The sequence below is a fragment of the Eumetopias jubatus genome, unplaced genomic scaffold (assembly GCF_037043125.1).
Source record: "Eumetopias jubatus isolate StellerSeaLion01/CBP00866 unplaced genomic scaffold, mEumJub1_p1.0 scaffold_15, whole genome shotgun sequence".
Taxonomy (NCBI): Eukaryota; Metazoa; Chordata; class Mammalia; order Carnivora; family Otariidae; genus Eumetopias; species Eumetopias jubatus.
Genome location: NW_028274821.1, coordinates 8,621,080 through 8,640,430, shown reverse-complemented (window position 1 = coordinate 8,640,430; position 19,351 = coordinate 8,621,080). Strand labels below are relative to the sequence as shown.

At 44.7% G+C, this 19,351-nt stretch overlaps 1 protein-coding gene across 1 annotated transcript; it reads left to right on the top strand.

Moving 5' to 3' along the window:
• The first annotated feature begins 6,975 nt into the window (after nt 1-6,975).
• Nucleotides 6,976-18,932, top strand: KCNV2 (potassium voltage-gated channel modifier subfamily V member 2). The gene is made up of 2 exons (XM_028117314.1): nt 6,976-8,343; nt 18,651-18,932. The coding sequence occupies exons 1-2, from the start codon at nt 6,976-6,978 to the stop codon at nt 18,930-18,932; spliced, it is 1,650 nt and encodes a 549-aa protein (XP_027973115.1).
• The last annotated feature ends 419 nt before the right edge of the window (nt 18,933-19,351 follow it).

The window sequence follows — 19,351 nt, the reverse complement described above, 5'->3', positions numbered from 1 at the left end:
TCTATCACTGTATGAAGTTCTATTAGTCAGCACTCTCTTAACATAAAGGAATTAATTTTCACAGTGGACTGTGAATATGACCTATTTCTCTGCTGAGAAACTCTCCATGAGCTAAAAATGAATATATGTTTGTGTTGTAGGTATATAATCAGGACTTGGAGTAAGAGGTAGCTGGATGAAGGAGGGATGCCTATCTTCTGATGAATAGTATGTGCTATCTTTCGATGAATGGTATTTGGCATAAGCAGGCCAATTAAAAATAAAGTGGGGAGGTATTCTCTTTTTAAATTAACAGGAAATCCTCCACAACCCATTTTACAGATGAGGAAATTGAGATGAAAAAGGAAGTAATTTTCCCAAAGCTTTGAACCAGAATGCAAAATCTGATCTTAGTTTTAATGTTCTTTGTACTGTACCATACTTCCCATCAATCTCTTTCTCCAAGGAAAAGCAGGCAGGACTCCAGCCACGGTTCCTCAAAGCCCTCCAGTTTTCTTTCCCTTCAAAGGGGGGCTTGGGGTATGTCAGTGCAAAGTAATAAATCTTTTAAGATTTTACTTTTTTTTTTTTTTTCAGAGAAATAGAAAGCAAGAGAGAACAGGAGCGGTGGGGAGGGGCAGAGGAAGAAGGAGAAGTAGGCTCCCTGCTGAGCAAGGAGCCTGATGCAGGACTTGATCCCAGGACCCTAGGATCATGACCTGAACTGAAGGCAGATGCTTAACTGACTGAGCCACCCAGGCGCCCCCAAAGGAGGAAATCTTTTTTAACACTTTTGAGATAATTCTAGATTTACGTGCAGTTTTAAGGATACAGAGATCTTCAATATATTTTTCTAATCTGCTACATATCAGACACTCTACTTGGTGCTGGGGCCACAGAGACAAGATTGTTTTTGCCCTTGAAGACTTGAGAGGCTAGTGGGGAACACACAAGTGAGTAATTACTACAGAGTTGATTAAAACAAAACTGTAATACCATTTTCACTTCTCAATAAGGAAACAGCAACCAGTAATGCTATTCTAGCAAAGCTACTGGGAAGACACTTCCATGTTTCAGGGCTAAGAGTGAACAGTGAGGCAAATTGCAAAGCAAGCCGGCAAGAGACATCAAATATTTCAATCTTCCAGCTAGTAGTTTTGAGTGCCTGCTATATGCCAGGCAGTGGACTAGAACCTGTGGATGAGAACAAACCAGACACTGTCCAGCCCTTCTGGAACTCAGTCTTGTTTATAGGCATTTGTGCAAAAGGCTCTGCTAGGTGAAGTCAAGCTTTTAGGGAAGCACCTGTTGGGGGAGGGGGCTAAATTCAGCTTTTGAGGATGCAGGGAGGCTCTCCTGGAGGAGGGGGCTAAATTCAGCTTTTGAGGATGCAGGGAGGCTAAGAGGAGTTAGCTCACTACCTAAAAAAGGTGAACATGAGTTGGCCAGAGGAAGAGGAGACAGGCTGGTGTGGAGAAAGACTGTCCTAAACTGAACAAACAGCAGGAACAGCACATAGGGAGGCTCAATATTAAAAGAGAATGGCCTAGGGCGCCTGGGTGGCTCAGATGGTTGGGGCGTCTGCCTTCGGCTCGGGTCATGATCCCGGAGTCCTGGGATCGAGTCCCACGTCGGACTCCCTGCTCCTTGGGAGCCTGCTTCTCCCTCTGCCCCGCCCCTCATGAATAAATAAATAAGATCTTAAAAAAAAAAAAAGAGAATGGCCTAAAAAAAAATCTCGTCAAACTGTCTGAAAGAGTAACTCAGAATACAAAACAAACAACACAAAAACAAGCACCAAAAAACCCAAAGAATGAAAAAAAAAAAACTCTCAAATGTATTTTTATCACATCATTACTTATAAGAGTGAATACTGAAAAATAGTTATTTCCATAAAAGAGATTTGGTTCTGTTATAGATGGTACATTTACAACATAGAATATTTTGTATGCTAACAGGAGAACACGAGAAGTGCATTTAGGAACTTAAAGGCTAGACCTGATTGGGCATTATCTTAAGCTTGGAGGTTTGAGGTCTATTGAAAGCCAAATAAGGTCAGCAGGTGCAGACCCTGTAGCAACTGTGACCTGTCCCAATGACCTGGAAGCACAGTTAAAACTGAACTACATGCTAAAGACAGTACTACACACCAGTGGGGAAGAGACCGATTATTCAGTTCATGTGTTGGGTGGGACATGCGGCTAAAACCCTAGAAAACGGAGTTGGGTCCCTACACGTCGCTCTTTACCTCCAAATGAATTCTTGTTGGATCAAATCCTTAAATGTGAGAAGTAAAATTTAACATAATGATTACAAAGTGGGATTTTTTTAATCAAAAATGCATACGTGAAAATGTTAAATGAAAAAAGCAGGATATATAATTTATGTCCAATATGAGCACAACCATGATAAGTGTGTGTGTGTGTGTGTGTGTGTGTGTGTGTGTGTGTGTGTGTAACTAAATGGAAAGACACAGGTTAAAATATTAACAGTGAGGGTATTTGGATGGTCAGATTATAGGTGGTTTTTATGTATATGCTCTCTTATAACCTGCTGGTTAGTCTGGACCAAAACCCAGCTCCACCATTTACTTTGTGTGCAATCATGGGTAAGTCATTCAGCTTCTCTGTGTCCCAGTCTCTTCATCTGTAAAAGAGGAATAGCCCCTACGTGATCGGTTAAGTACTAACATAGTACAGTATCTGGGCATGCTATTATTGTTGTATTGGTTATTAGTGTTCTCTGTTTTTTAAATTCCTCTATAATGCACTTATAGAACTTCCGTAATGGGAAACTTTTTAAGTCTCTCTTCATTAAAAGAAGTGCCTCATGTCCTACGTTAGTGATATGTGTCACCTTAAATGAAAACACTGACAAGGAGCAGCTAACCCATCTTGACAAAACACAGAGAAATGTCCGAGAAGGATCGCTCCGAGAAGAGGAGGATGTCTGAGCTGACTTTTGAAGGATAAGGATCACAGAAGGCAGGCAAGAGGGAATTCGAGACAAATGAATCATCAAGGAAAGACTTGGAATCTTAGTAATTTCAAGGCAGAAGCCGACTTGAAGATCATGCAGGTTTCCCTCTGCCCTACAAATTCTTAAACGTGTTCCCATTCGACTTCGGGACAGTTCTCTTTGCTAGAAGGGGTCTCCACGTATGGATACCCACCTACCATTGCCCTCGCAAAAGAAAAAAAAAAAATCCAAGAGAAAAATCCAAGCAACATGTCCACACCGACATATTCATTTGGGTGTAAGAGACAATTAAGCGTGGTCCATCCGGGCAATGCTCCCCGATCAACTCCATGGATGTGGTGTTTGTGCTCGGCTTTGAGAGGCCTCTCAAACATTACTAACTCTCCCGTTTTTCAGTACAAAAGCTGGGACAGCATTGAAATCTTAGGTGAGCAGCAGCATGTGACTGCAATGGAAGCAGAGGCAATGAGAAATAGGAAAATAGCGATACCCTTTTATAATAGTATGATTGCATCTACATAGTAAAGGTACTTGTTGATAGTACTTGGAGCAACAGAAAGAAGAGATGAAACTGGAGAAAAGTTCAGTGTGTGGCTGGAGAAGCAACATTAACATTGTATGCCAACAGAAGAACACGAGAAGTGCATTTAGGAACTTAAAGGCTAGACCTGACTGGGCATTATCTTAAGCTTGGAGGTTTGAGGTCTATCGAAAGCAGGTGCAGACCCTGTAGCAACTGTGACCTGTCCCAATGACCCGGAAGCACAGTTAAAAGTGAATTACATGATAAAGACAGCACTACACACCAGTGGGGAAGAGACAGATTATTCAGTTCATGTGTTGGGACATGCGGCTAAAACCCTAGAAAACGGAGTTGGGTCCCTACACGTCACTCTTTACCTCCAGATGAATTCTTGTTGGATCAAACCCTTAAATGTGAGAAGTGAAACTGCAAGAAAATTCTTTGCAATTACAGAGCAGTGAAGATTTTCCCAATACGCCACCACCCTGAGAAGTCTTCGAATAAAAAATTTACATGGGGAAAAAAAACTCACCGAAGGATCAAGTCAGACATAAAAATTGCAATCCATACCCCGAAGTGTTTATTCCCAAGATATAGACAGCTCTCCTACAAATCGATAAAATACCAACCTATCGATGCAAAGCAGAAAAAGAAATAGAATGACATGAAGAGACGCTGAGCTGCATTCATAGGAAGAGAAATACAAATTAAAATTATCGCACATGTCATTCTTCACCTATCAAGTGGGCGCAGCTCAGCAAGTGTGATGGTGAGTTACACATTAGTAAAATTTTTATGAGGGAAATTGGCATCATTGATCAAAATTGCAAACGTGCAGTCTTTGACCTAACAATGTATCCTTCATATACCTTTTTAAAAAACTTTTTTTAAAAAGGTTGTATTTATTTATTTGAGAGAGAGAGAGAGCGCAAGTGCAAGCAGGGTGAGCGGCAGGCGGAGGGAGAAGCAGACTCCCCGGTGAGCAAGGAGCCTGATGTGGGACTCGATCCCAGGACCCTGGGATCATGACCTGAGCTGAAGGCAGCCACTTAACCAGCTGAGCAACCAGGCGCCCCCAAAGAACTTCTTATTATGAAGAAATTCAAACACCTGTGAAAGCAGAATAGCATAATGATCCCCTAGGCCTCCATCACTCAGTGTCAACAGGTACTGACTCATGACCAGTCTTATTCCCATGCTATGGCCACCCCCTTTTTCTCTCCCCCATATTTTCTTGAAGCAAAGCTCAGGTATCATATCATTCCATCCATAAATACGTCATTATGTGTCTCTAAAAGATACACAGCCTTTAACATTACAAGACCATTATCACAACTAAGAGTTCTTAAATACCATCGAATTTCCAACTCTCAAAAATGTTTTAGGCTTTTTGCCTGAATCAGGATTCCAAATGAGGCCCACACATTCCTATCAGACAGAACATTATTTTAAGTAACAGCAATCATTCATGTGTAAGATGCTATCATTTTCATTCTCTTCCCAAGGTATCTGTCCAATTTGTTCTGTCCTCTCTGGTCAGGTTTCTTGGCAGTCCTTCCTCCATCTTGAACATGTGTAAAGTAATGTATACACAGGTTATTTGTTACACCACTGTTTACAAGAGCCAAGGTATAAAACAACCTGAATGTTTATCCCTGTCAGACTACTATGGGGCTACTTTCAAAATCAGGTGGACATTTATGTTCAGATGTGAAAACACCTCTAAGACACATGGTTAATTGGAAAAAGCAATGTGGATAGTGTACTATGATTTGTGTTAATAATTGAGAGCCATTCAGATGACGGATGGAGACAGGTTTTTGCTTCTATGTGTTTAGGATATTTCTGGAAGAACCACCAAAAAGTATTCTGCAACAACAGTGGTTGCTTCCTCAAAGGCACACCTGATAACTGCAAGTTCGATTTGGGAGAGAGAGAGAAACTGTCTTTGGGATACCTGGTGTCTCAGTCAGTTAAGCGTCTGCCTTCGGCTCAGGTCATGATCTCAGGGTCCTGGGATCGAGCTCCGCATTGGGCTCCCTGCTCAGCGGAGAGTCTGTTTCTCCCTCTACCCCTCTCCCTGCTCATGCTCTTGTTTTCACGCTCACTCTTAAATAAATAAATATCTTATAAGAAAAAAAAAGAAACTGTCTTCTGTAATGCATCTTTGCACCTTTTGAATTTTTTGCCATCAACACTTATTAGCTATTCTAAATAAATTGAATTTTTTTTTAAGATTTTATTTACTTGAGAGAGAAAGAGAATGAGAGATAGAGAGCACGAGAGGGAAGAGGGTCAGAGGGAGAAGCAGACTCCCTGCCGAGCAGGGAGCCCGATGTGGGACTCGATCCCGGGACTCCGGGATCATGACCTGAGCCGAAGGCAGTCGCTTAACCCACTGAGCCACCCAGGCGCCCTAAGTAAATTGAATTTAAAAATCTATTCTCTGCTCAGAACAAATCCCTTCCTCTTCTGTGCTGCCTTGTATTTTTTACTCACTCTCTCGCTATGTTTACCTAACTCCATCACCCACAAAAGCACTAGCAACTGTGTCCCCACAGTTCCCATCCCCAGCATCTAGCATGTTGCTTTCCACATGGAGAGAGACTTAAAAAAAAAAAAAAAAAATTAAAGTGATGTCTTGAAGAATGATAAAGACATTTTCCTGGGAATAAAGCCTGGCCACCTTTACCTATGGCCCTAATAGAGCACTGAAGCAGGGCTGCAAGAACATGTACCCACTAGTTCTGGGATTCTATCTGGAAATCCGCTCTCCTCATTCCAAAGAGGGAAGGAAAAGAGAGGCAGAGAAACAGAGACAAGGGGGGGATGGAGGCGGGGACGGAGATCAGACTGGACTCTACAGAAGAGCGGCGAAGCAGAATCCATTTGGGGAAAGAAATGATCATGCGAAAGAACGGGAAGGGGATCACGTGAAGTCTTAGGTGATCTCAACAGGGGCTACGCTAAGAGGAAAACAGGCTTGTGATGACGTCCGCTTTAAGCATTCTGCTGCCCTGTCTGTCCTTTGTTCTTCCAGAGGCTGCAACTTCAATGGTGAGGCCAGGACACAGGCAGCCGGATTTCTAGAGCTAATTCGGTGGATTTCACCCCAGCACAAGCACACTGAGCACCTCCTAAGGACAGGCCTAAGGGTTGGCGACATTTTTATTAGCAACAATCCCTGCCCCCTACCGATTATCTACAGACTTAAGATCACGTAATCAACCCCGACGTCCGAGAGTGCCGGGCGAACGGGAGGAAACTAGCTAAGAGGCTCTAAATCCCTCCTAACACTTGAGGCTTCCCTATCAGCAAGATTAGAGCCGTCCACAGCCATCTGCCGAGTTCAGCCTCTGACCGACCGTCGGCCCGGGCAGGCTGCTCCAAGTCGGCGCAGGGTACAGGCTCCGTCCTCCCGGCGGTGGCAGGGGCCAGCCCCGAGACCCCACGCCAGCCAGGAAGGCCAAGCAAGGGGCTCGCCTCGCGCAGCCATGCTCAAGCAGAGCGACAGGCGGCGGTCCTGGGGCTGCAGGCCGTGGAATAGTACCGAGAGCGAGGGCGCGTCCCAGGCGGGGGACGGCCAGCACCGCGGGAGCGTCTGCTCGGTGGGGGCCCGCTCCGGCTCCCAGGCCAGCATCCCGCGGTGGCCCGAGGGCTACTACATCGAGGAGGACGTGGACGGGGAGGGCGACGACGAGCTGAAGGACGACCCAGGCGAGGAGGCCCAGCCGCCAGAGGCCAAGACCGACCTCCCCCACGCGTCGGCCACGCTGAACGTGAACGTGGGCGGCCAGAGCTACCGCCTGGCCTACTGGCAGCTGGCCTGTTACCCCAAGACGCGCCTGGGCCGCCTGGCCACGTCCACCAGCCGCAGCCGCCAGCTGGGCCTGTGTGACGACTACGAGGAGCAGACGGACGAGTACTTTTTCGACCGCGACCCGGCCGTCTTCCAGCTGGTCTCCAACTTCTACGCGTCCGGGGTGCTGCTGGTGCTGGACGAGCTGTGCCCGCGCCGCTTCCTGGAGGAGCTGGGCTACTGGGGCGTGCGGCTCCAGTACACGCCGCGCTGCTGCCGCATCTGCTTCGAGGAGCGGCGCGACGAGCTCAGCGACCAGCTCAAGATCCAGCGCGAGCTGCGCGCGCAGGCGCAGGCCGAAGAGGCCGAGGAGCTCTTCCGCGACATGCGCTTCTACGCGCCGCAGCGCCGCCGCCTCTGGAACCTCATGGAGAAGCCCTTCTCGTCCGTGGCCGCCAAGGCCATCGGGGTGGCCTCCAGCCTCTTCGTGCTCATCTCCGTCGTGGCGCTGGCGCTCAACACGGTGGAGGAGATGCAGCAGCAGGCGGGGCAAGGCGCGGGCGGCGGCGACCCGCCGCCCATCCTGGAGCACGTGGAGATGCTGTGCATCGCCTTCTTCACGCTCGAGTTCCTGCTGCGCCTCGCCTCCACGCCCGACCTGCGGCGCTTCGCGCGCAGCGCCCTCAACATGGTCGACCTGGTGGCCATCCTGCCGCTCTACCTGCAACTGCTGCTCGAGTGCTTCACGGGCGAGGACCCGCGGCACAGCAACGGCTCGCCGCGGGAGCACGACATAGAGACTGTGGGCCGCGTGGGCAAGGTGGGCCAGGTGCTGCGCATCATGCGCCTCATGCGCGTCCTGCGCATCCTCAAGCTGGCGCGCCACTCCACCGGCCTGCGCGCCTTCGGCTTCACGCTGCGCCAGTGCTACCAGCAGGTGGGCTGCCTGATGCTCTTCATCACCATGGGCATCTTCACCTTCTCTGCGGCCGTCTACTCCGTGGAGCACGACATGCCCAACACCAACTTCACCAGCATCCCCCACGCCTGGTGGTGGGCCGCGGTGAGTACCACGGCTCCGGCTTCCCGGCCCTTTCCCCAGCCTGGAAGAAGCCAGGCCTCCCTTCCCGGGGTCATCAGCCATCTCTGCCTTGCTTTGTTCCCCGACCTTTTCCCTGCCTCGCTTAGGGGCCCACTGCTTTTCTCCAGGCCTTTGCTGCCCGCAGCGAACAAAAACAAGTTGGAAAGACAGAGTTCCATAAGTAACTGAAGTCGACTTGGGCCTAGGAATTTCCAGATCGAGATTTAGTCTTAAATCCCTCGGCAGGCTGATTTTAAGAAGGATTCCTTGTTTGTATATGTGGGAAGATCCATCACCCTCATTCTTATTCGCCACTTATGGAATACCTGTTGTCCTAAATGGTTTGTAGATGTTCTCTTATTTCAGTATCACACCCTGTGAAACGGTTAGGATCTTTTTTTAAGAGGACAAATTGGAAGTAGCTTCAGATTTGAAGGAAACTAAGTTTATGCAGGGAAAAGGTGAGACTCGCCTGACCAGTGTCCACCCTACCTGAAATTCCACTGCTCCTAGCCAATCGTGACTGTGGAAAGAAGCATCTACAACTGAAACTTGCTCCACTGTCACTGAAGTTCCTTTGGGACCTGGTATTCTTGCCTGGAGGAATTGAGGTGCAGAGGGTTTGAGTGTAGACACCCAGCTAAAGGTAGTGGAGTGAGGACCCAAACCTAAGACCATCCAAGGCAAAAAATCCATGCCCTTTGTACACCCAGCGCTGCCTCTTTCAAGCTTCACTTCTGGGGCGTGCCTTGCCTAATTTGCAGGCTTTGGGTCATTTTTTGTTGTTTTCTTTGGCATTTGCCTCTTTGTAGTAATTTATGCCGTTTACTCAAATACCCGTATTTCTGGCATGCTGTGCAAAATCCCTGGGAAATCCCGGAATCACTGGATATGCTGATGGATAAGTGGACATTTATACATAGAGGGAAGAAGTGGGTGTGTGATTTCTCTATTTTTAAAACTAGATGGTTTGCAATGCTGTTAAAAACATTAAGCAAATATAACCGGTTTTTCCCATGTAAGGAACTAGTTATTTTCAGCATTAACACTGGGTGTGTCAGAACCTAGAATCTGGTCTAGATTTCTGAGATGAACCAACCCAGGGTTACTAACAATGTAGTTCAGCGAGATGGAAGATTTACTTTTAGATTCTAGTCCCAGATCTAATAATTGTGACCCTAAATAATTGTAAAACCTCGCTCCCTTACTCCCTGTCCTCGGTTTTCTTGTCTCTAAAAAAGGGTGGCTACAGAGCTCTATAATTCAGTTAGTCTTCTGTCACTGAAAAGCAGAGCACTCATATGTCAAACAGGATTTGTGAGCTTTCTTCAGTGATGAGAGGACATGAGGCTCTTCCCAGTGAGCTAGCCCAGTGCCACACCTCTGATCATATTCCAGGTGACAAAAGGTCATCCCCATAGTAGATAAACCATAGGTACAGGTGGAGCTGAAAGAAGATGCTTTGTCCCCAGCAAATGACATCTACTTTGGAGGTGAGTAAAGCAGGAAGGGAGAAGAGAAAATCTACACGCTGGTGATATACTACCAAGTTTGAGAGTCAAGTTTCCTTTCATCCAAGTATCTTAGAAGACCAGCATGTATGTAGGTGGGGCCTAGGGGACATTTTGATACTATATTTTCAACCCACAAAACTTTAAAATTTTGTATATTAATACAAAAATTGATAAGAATTATGTTGCTAATGTTTCTTTTTTAAAAATTTCCTGAAGGGAATGCCTATTAATTCCATTTAATTACTTGATCTGTTTAATGTATGATGACACTCAAAGCTTTCAAATTACCCCCTTTTTATGTTAACTAAAGTTGTTTTAGTCAAAATCAGTTTTTTCCATAAGTTTTACAATAAAAATTGAATCACCATTCAATTTTTATTGATAATAAATTTTAACAGTTATTGCTTTTGCCAATGAGAGTTGTCTTTTGTGACCATTATCTCTATCAGGCACTATTTTCACAGACCAAAATTTGCACATTTCAGACTTACTATTGACCAACCTTAACCTTTACCAATGGCTTTTGTCCATCTTATTCTCTGAGGATTTTATAGACTAGTAAAAATCATTATGAATTAGATATTTCTAAACTAATCTATGAAAACAATAGGAGTGGTTCCCCCTTTGAACATTTAAACACCGCTCTATGCCCCAGGACAATATAGATTAAGCAGATTCTCCTCCATAATTCTGATGGCATTCCACACTGTGTACCAAGGGACCATATTCTCAGTACAGCAAAGAGAAAAGAATGCTGTCAAAGTGATTCAGACAGAATGTCTTGTTTCCTTAGGTAGATACCAAATAAAAGATGCAAAACATGAAGATGAATTCTTCATGAGAATCACAAAATCCATCTTACTCATTTCACTGAGCTAGAATTTTTTGATCACTTCCAGGGTGCCAAGTGGGTAATCTAAACACTAGGGATACTGGGTGACAGAACAAAAACCCCAAAGCGATGAATTTCTTTCCCTCGTGCAGTTTACATTCTAATGGAGAAAGAGAATATATAGTTTCGGATACTGGGGTATCTTGTGTGAGATAATAGGATATATATATATAGAGAGAGAGAGATAATAGGATGGAGAGACAGAGATAGCTGGGTATGGAATCTACCTTTGATAGGCTGGCCAGAGAAGCCCTCCTGGAGAAAATGACGTTGAGCTGAAATTGAAGGGTGAGAAGAAACCCATCTATGTAGACATGACTGAACAGAAATGAGAATAAGTGGAATCCCAAAACTAACTCTGATTACACATTCTGTAATTTAAAATTTTTTGAGCACACACCCATGATAAATGCATGTTCAACTATTCATAAATTGTTATTTATTGCTATAATAATGATACATCACAAACTACTACCCCAAAACTTAATCGCGTAAAATGTCAAGCATTGATTTAGCTGATGAGTTTGCAAGTCAGCAGTTTAGGCTGGCTTCAAGCAGAAGGTTCTTCTCATGGGGCTGGTGCCAGTCACTCATAGGTCTGATGATCAGCTGGCTGACAGCTGGGATAAACGAGAGGACTAGACCACATCTCCTTCATCCTCCAGCAGGCATGTACCCATGGCCATGGCAATGGGCAAGAGATGGAATGCAGTTTCAATCATGTGAGCACTGTATAAGTTTCTGTTCATGTCATTTGCTCAACCCATTGGCCAAAGCAAGTCACAAGGCCAAATTCAGAGTCCAGGAGCAGACCAGACTGGCCCACCCGGTGTAGGAAAGCACTGAAAAGTTTTATGGCAAAGAGCTTGGTTGCAGGATGATATAAAGAATTAGGTCCACTGAACTGACATTTTTTGAAAGCAGACGTACATATGGCCAACATACACATGAAAAAATGCTCAACATTACTCATCAGGAAAATGCAAATCAAAGCTGCAATGAGATATCACCTCACACCTGTCAGAATTCCTAGAAAAGACAAGAAATAACAAGAGTTGGCAAGGATGTGGAGAAAAAGGAACCCTCATGCACTGTTGGCTGGAATGTAAACTGGTGCAGCCACTGTGGAAAACAGTATGGAGTGTCCTAAAAAGGAATTTAAAAAAAATACTGTACAATCTAGGAAATCCACTTCTGGGTATTTACCCAAAGAACAGGAAAACAGTAATTTGAAAAGATATATGCACCTCTGTGTTCATTGCAGCATTATTTGCAATAGCCAAATTATGGAAGCAGCCCAAGTGTCCACTGATAGATGAATGGATAAAGATGACGTATGTACACACACACACACACACACACACACAATATTACTCAACCATAAAGAAAGAATGGGATCTTGCCATTTGCAGCAACATGGATCGACCTAGAAGGCATTATGCTAAGTGAAATAAATCAGAGAAAGACAAATGCCACATGATTTCACTTCTATGTGACAAACTAGAGGTTGCCAGAGGGCAAGGTGGTGGAGAGGATGGGTAAAGCAATATAGCATTATAACTTAGAATATGAATTCTATGGAGGTGAGTAAAGCAGGAAGGGAGAAGGGCAAATCTACACACTGATGATATACGACCAAGTTTGAGAGTCAGGTTTCCGTTTTTCCAAGTATGTAGACCAGCATGTATGTAGGTGGGGCCTAGGGGTGAAAGGGGGTGCGAGGTACAGGCTTCCAGTCATAGAATTTTAAATGACAAGGATGAAAGGTACAGCAAAGGGAATATAGTCAATGGTGTTGTAATTGGGTTGTATGGTAACAGACCGTAGCATAACATAATGTATAGACTTGTTGAATCACCATGTTGTTCACCTGAAATTAATTTGTGTGTCAGCTATATTTCCATTAAAAAATTAGGTAATACAGTCATTCTACTGTAGTAAGCTATTACTGCTCAAATATATGTACACATCAGAAAACACATTCACACTGATAATGTCTTCCAGACTCCAGTGCTGTATGCCTTGTATATTCACCTCACTGGAGACAGATTCTCTAAGCCATTCTTCATGTGCCGCTAGTACTTTTAGAAAACCCCAAAATCTGACTTGCTTTTCATCATCTTCCCTCTCTCTATGCCAAGGATCCTACAACCTTCCTCTTGTAATTCAACTCAAGGTTTTAAGAGGAATACAGTAATTTTCATCACTGTGAATACTTCTGCAGCTGCAGAACAAATCCCTCGTGGACCTTCATGCCAGCAAATGCTCATGCATTAGGATGTAAGATAGCCCCGTCCTACTCATCTGTCAAATGGAGATTATTTGTAAGCACTAATGTAATAGGAAACATATGTAAAATGCCTAGCCTGTAGTACATCCGCCATAAATAGAAGTTACCATATCTGTCTAGTTGATGGTCTTTATCACGTGGAAGCCATAACCTTTGCTTCCAGATTCATTTGGGGGAAAGTAAAACAGAAGCGATTCCTTCTCTACTGGAAAAAGAGAGACTATAAGACATATGAAGGGGTCTGTTCTGTTCTGTCCTGGGAGAGCCTCTGCGTGTCCAGATAAATAGGCATACACCTGGAACAGCTCCAGCCATGTTGGGCCTCTCCAGGCTGCCTGGGTGTGGGAAATGCATGGCCCAACTCGGCAAGAAGAGTCAGCTCTGTGATGGCACGGTCATCGTTGGCCTCCAGCGTGGCTCTGTTTTAAAGCAGAAAAGGGCAACTGGACTGTTCAACGGCCCATTTCCTTCTAAGCTTCAAGAGTGAGTTCAAACTATAGAAACCAAACAGGAAACTATGTCATGAACTCATTCCTTCAAAAACTAACAAAAACTCTGCAAAAAGAAAATTTATCTCTAGCTGAGGGAACAGATAATTGTGCCACAGAGACCTTGTCCTATCTTTGTTTTCCCAAAGCATGTTATCATGTCCTTGCAGATAGGTGGCACTTACAAGATCACTGAGATTTTATTTTTATGGATTGATCGCTTGCTTTAAGAAGACCCATTTGGAAGGTGCATCAGCCAAGTTAGTCAGGAAAACAGAAAAAAAAAAAAAAGAGTGGATATTTTAAACAGATGGAATTTGATGCAGGGTTATAGATACAGGAATGTTAGAAGGTTGGAAGAGCAGCAGGGAGAAACAAAGAGACCCCAGAGACTGGTTACTGCATGCAATAGCTATCAGCCCTAAAACTGGGGGAACAAATAGAAGGTCAAATTACTGGAACTGACAAGAACAGAGAAGGAGCCACTGAGGGGCTGTCGCAGGGACTCTTATGATGACACCATGAGGTTAGTGTCCTATGTGCCGAAAGATGCCTGAACCACGGCTATCTGCTTATTGGAGGATGGTGAAAGACACCAGAAACAGGAATAGAGACCCTCAGTTCCTCACCCACCTTCAGTGTCCCAACACTCTCTCTCCTTTGCAGAACACAACCAGAAGTCAGTGAGCAAGGTGGTCTGGGAAATGTAGTTTGCAGACTCCCCACTGCAGGACCGCGGGAAAAAGTACAGAGGGTGTCTCGCTTGGGACTGAGAGACAATGGGTCAACGTCTGCATTAGACGGCAGTCAAAGGAGGCAGCATCCCCTTAGATCCTTCAGAAATAGCAAAGGAGCCATAAATGGGGCAAAGGCTCTTAGGCACTACTTTGAATTTTGCTCCTGTGGACTCCCAACTCTGGGGTGGTCCCCTTTTAGGTCTTTCAACTATGATCCTCCTGTGGGTCAGTAGGACGTGTGGGACATGGAGTTGTAGAGGACAGGGAAAAGCACCAAGTAAACGGTGGATACGGACGACATCATCGTTACTGCGTGTACCTTTCTATGGCTGGATGAATGGATGCCACGTTTGCCTTATAGCTTTTGCACACCTCCTCCTTATTGCACAATTTACATACATGTCACAACTTTAACATAGGGATGAGACTGGTTGATTCTCTTTAAGGTCCTGTCTTCACCCATGACCTCATTCTAACAGTGCTTCCATCCCTCAGAACATGCTTTGAATTCCACTGAGGAATTCTCTTTGGAGACTGTGATATGTCCATTTACTTCTTTGTAATGGTGCCAAATCTTCATCTTTTGGAGGGTAGATTTGATATTTTAAAATACAGTCAAGACCCTTGAGTTTAAGATTGACATCTAGAGTTAACCCTTGAGGTGGCTAAGACTACTTGTTTCAAAGTCATACCACTGAATCCTCTGTGCAGATTATAATCCAAAGAGGAATTCTTCAAATATTTGTAGCGACAGCAGCATGGATAGGCTACATGTAGCCTTTGAAGCTAAATCCTTTAAAGGACAATATGCATTGAGGTGTGTAATAATTTTAGCCAGAAACCACTATCTTCACCACCTCAAATTTTTTGGGAACACAAGAAGGGGGCAGTTCATTATTTTGAAAAAATCTGTTGTGTTCCCTGGGGTATTTCCTACATACGTGGATTACTGGGTGCCAAGATTTAATCTATGCCTCGTTCATTACGCAGGAAACAAACATTCCTTGTTGAAAGAGAAATTCCAGTATAGTCATTCTGAAGTTTCAGAGAAAAACTGGATGCTTGTCCTCCTTGTAATGTTTAAGAGGCCAAGATTTGCTGATTAATGGGTGAGCTTCTGAGGGAAGGTCACATTCTGGTGTTTGGAACTCAAAGGCTAGGGAAAATATGTAAGCCTTGCACGGAATGGTACGCTTCCAGTTTATGGAGTGGCTGAGCCAGCCAGTGTTTTCAGGATATTAAGATGGATTGCAGGAATTCTAGTCACATTTCTAGACCCAACCCCTCCTAATGTGAGAACTCACTCTTTGAGGCCACCTGTGTCAGTTTAGGGCTTTCCATTTTTAATGTTCATGAAGGGAGAAATGGGTTTGGTCTGTGGAGCATGGAGAAAAGTCCTCCAAAGCCAAGGAATTCTGCGTTCCTCTTGGAGCCAAGGAGCAAGAACCAAGTCACTGGTTGAGTCAAACTGTGCAGAGAACAGACAATGTAAAGATTAGCTGTACATTTTGAACAAATTCTTCAGGACCAGTCACACAGTCTCCTAGCAGAAGAGATCTTTTCTCTAAAAATAAAGATCCAAGATATACAAAAATATTTAGACCATATTATGAGCATCAAATATTTAATCTGCCTTAAGCTAACAACTCTCTTCGCTTTTGATCCTTCACTCGAAGTTCAGCCAAAAAAAAAAAAAAAAAAATGAAGCCGAGTTTGGGAGTAAAGTAAAGCCAGTGTGGGGATGGATCAGAAGTTTAAAAGAAGCACTTTGTCTCAGTTATCTTCCTCTGCATCGTCCTAGCCTCCTGCCTCCCATCTTGCAGGCTGGTTTACCTCAAAGCCTCTGCTTTGGCCTTCCATGGGTGCTTCCTGTCCTGAACTACTCCTTCCTGTCACTCACCCGTGTTACCAGACTCCCTGTAGGCTTCCTCCACGCCACGTAGACTGAGTGACTCAACATTCATACAGAGGTATGAGTGCTGTGCTTCGTGACCTATGAAAGCCATGTTTCAGTTCATGTACCCAGACAGAGACCTGACTCAAGTTCTTTTACTTTGGGTACGGCCAGTTACAAGCATACTTTGAGATTAACCCACAATCTCACAGTACCATTGCCTCTCATCATCCTTTGGTGCAAAAATCTGGAGCCACAATGCTCCCCACCCCGTTTCCCTCCTGTTCAGCAGGATCCAAGCAGGAGCCCATTTCCACAACCCATTGGTCTATTTCTTTTTATTTTTTTAAAGATTTTATTTATTTATTTGAGAGAGAGAGAGCGAGCGAGCATGGTGGGGGAAGGATCAGAGGGAGAATCAGACTCCCCGCTGAGCAGGGAGCCCTATGTGGGACTCCATCCCGGGACTCCAGGATCATGACCTGAGCCGAAGGCAGTCGCTTAACCAACTGAGCCACCCAGGCGCCCCAGCCCATTGGACTAATAAGCATGAGAACTAACATTATCACTCACACACTGCACCAGGCACTCCTTCACTCCCTTAACACCCTTATGGGGTAGGTAACTACTATTCTCCGTATTTCACAAGTAGAAGCAGAGCCAGAGAGAATGTAAGGGACTTGCCCAAGTCACACAGCTGGGAGGTGGATTCAGAGCCATGTAGCCTAATGCCATCTCTGTTTCCTTAAACTAGTCTACACCATCCTGCCTCTCTTAGGTGCTTGCTTGTATTCTTCCACACATGGGAAGCGGCAGCGCACCCTCAGCTGGTCCCTCACTGTAGATGAAGCAGTGAGAGGTGGTTCAAAAAGGAGGTCAAGCGGGGTGCCTGGGTGGCTCAGTCATTCAGCGTCTGCCTTCGGCTCAGGTCATGATCCCAGGGTCCTGGGATCGAGTCCCACATCAGGCTCCCTGCTTAGAGGGAAGCCTGCTTCTCCCTCTCCCACTCCCCCTGCTTGTGTTCCCTCTCTCACTGTGTCTCTCTCTGTCAAATAAATAAATAAAATCTTAAAAAAAAAAAAAAGGGAGATCAAGCTATCACTTTTTTATGGCCTGGATGGAGCTGTGGTTCTTATCAGCAATACCAGATTAGCCCAGCTGGCCTGCTTCTCTATTCCATCCTAACTAATCAATCACACTTACCCTAAGTTCAAACTAACCCTTATATCAAAACAAAAATGTTTATATTTCTAAGCTAAACACCATCTTAGTACAGGTCAACAGGCCAACTGTGCATTTTAATACAACCTGCCAGGAAATCGTGGCAACACCACAGATTGATGAAGCAAACAGTGCCCCCTGGAGTTGTGCAAGGCACAGGGGTTTTTTTTTCCCAACTAAGCAACAGCTCTGCCTACAAGCCTTTTAGTAATTTGCCAAGAGTCCGGGGATCGACGGGAGGCTCAGTACATGAGGCTTAAAAAAATAGGCCCCAAGAGATTTTCCCAGGTTTTCTCTGGCTCCGCTGACTGATAACTAGTCCCATGGGTATCTGCATTTTAAAACAGAAGCTTGTTAACCTAAATAAATCCCTAATTAGTGGAATTTAAAGCAGTGTGCAAGAGTGATGGGAGAAATTTCATACAGTATGAACATATTTGTGGTCTGTGATGTCTTACAGAAAAGTCCCTTTGCAGAATAACGAGAGTGTGTTTCTCCAGACATTTGTAATTAGAGCACCTTCATATACAATATCTCATTTGAATGACATAATAACTCCAAGAAGTATTAATTATAATATAATTATGTCTCCATTTTAAAGATGAGAGAAGCACAACCAAGGAGGTTGTTTAATGCCTTTTGTGGGCCTGGTTAAGTGTTTTATATTCATTTTCTTATTTAGTCTTCAGGAGAAGATGAAGAGTTGGGTATTATCCTATTTTAGATGAAGGAACCAAGGCTCAGAGACTGAACGTTTTGCTCATGGGTATTCAGCAGGGAAGGGTCAGAGTTAGGACTTGGACCCACATATGACTGGTTCTGAGCCTGAGCTCTTCCTGGTACGCCTATCATGTGGGCAAACCCAGGGTCCCTGGTCCTAAAGCTGACCCCTCTGAGGGTAGGCAGAGACTAACATTTATTGAAGCCATCCTACCCCAGGAACTTTACACACGGCAACTTATATGCTCTTCGCAACCCCTTAAAGTAGCTGTGATATCTCCTGTATTGTGTATAAGAAAACTTATAATGGTCAGGATTTAAGCCCAAGACTTCCAGCTCTACAGCTTGTGTTCTTTCCATGATGCAGATCCTGCAGGCAAACCCTCTGGTACCTCCTAAAGCTGGCTCTGTGGGAACTGTTACCTGACCTATGTGTACCTTCAGGGAGTCAGAGGACACTTTCCTACCTGGTTCTCTCCTTCTCTTCTCCATCACATTGCTAACCATTCCATCTCACTTTCTTTCCACTACAGGTGAGCATCTCCACTGTAGGATACGGAGACATGTACCCAGAGACCATCCTGGGAAGGCTTTTTGCCTTCCTCTGCATTGCTTTTGGAATTATCCTCAACGGGATGCCAATCTCCATCCTCTACAACAAATTTTCTGATTACTACAGCAAGCTCAAAGCTTATGAGTATACTGCCATGAGAAGGGAAAGGGGAAAGGTAGAGTTCCTGCAAAGAGCCAGAAAGAAGATGGCGGAGTGTTTGGCTAGAAGCCACCTACAGCCCCCACAAAGGCAAGAGAGTTGATGTTTCAAAGGACACATGGGTGGTAGACCCCATGAACCTCAAGTTTTCAATCCTCCTTTGTGTTATCAGAATTGACAGTACAAGGACATAGGAGACAGTCATACACAAAGGGCAGCCAGTTCAGAGTTCTACTTCTGGAAATGTCCATTTTGGCCCCAACTGGGACTGCCTCGTTTGTTCTTTAACGGTGTTGTAGGAGTCTGACCTCCCCAGTGACACTGGTACTAAAACCTCCTTGAGAGGAGCAACATCTTATATTTCTGTTACAGCTTCTCATGGCTTCTCAATAAGTATTTTTGAACTTGAGTTGACATGAGAAGAGTTTCTTGAAGAAAAAAAAAAAAAATCCTTCATTTTCCAGAGAGAGAAAGAGAGAATGTTGTAGCATGAGCTTTAGAGTTAGACCAACCTTAGTCAGA

Coding starts and splice junctions, on each gene's coding strand:
- KCNV2 (XM_028117314.1), top strand. CDS start 6,976: ATGCTCAAGCAGAGCGACAGGCGGCGGTCCTGGGGCTGCAGGCCGTGG. Junction 8,344..18,650: donor ACGCCTGGTGGTGGGCCGCG/GTGAGTACCACG, acceptor TTTCCACTACAG/GTGAGCATCTCCACTGTAGG.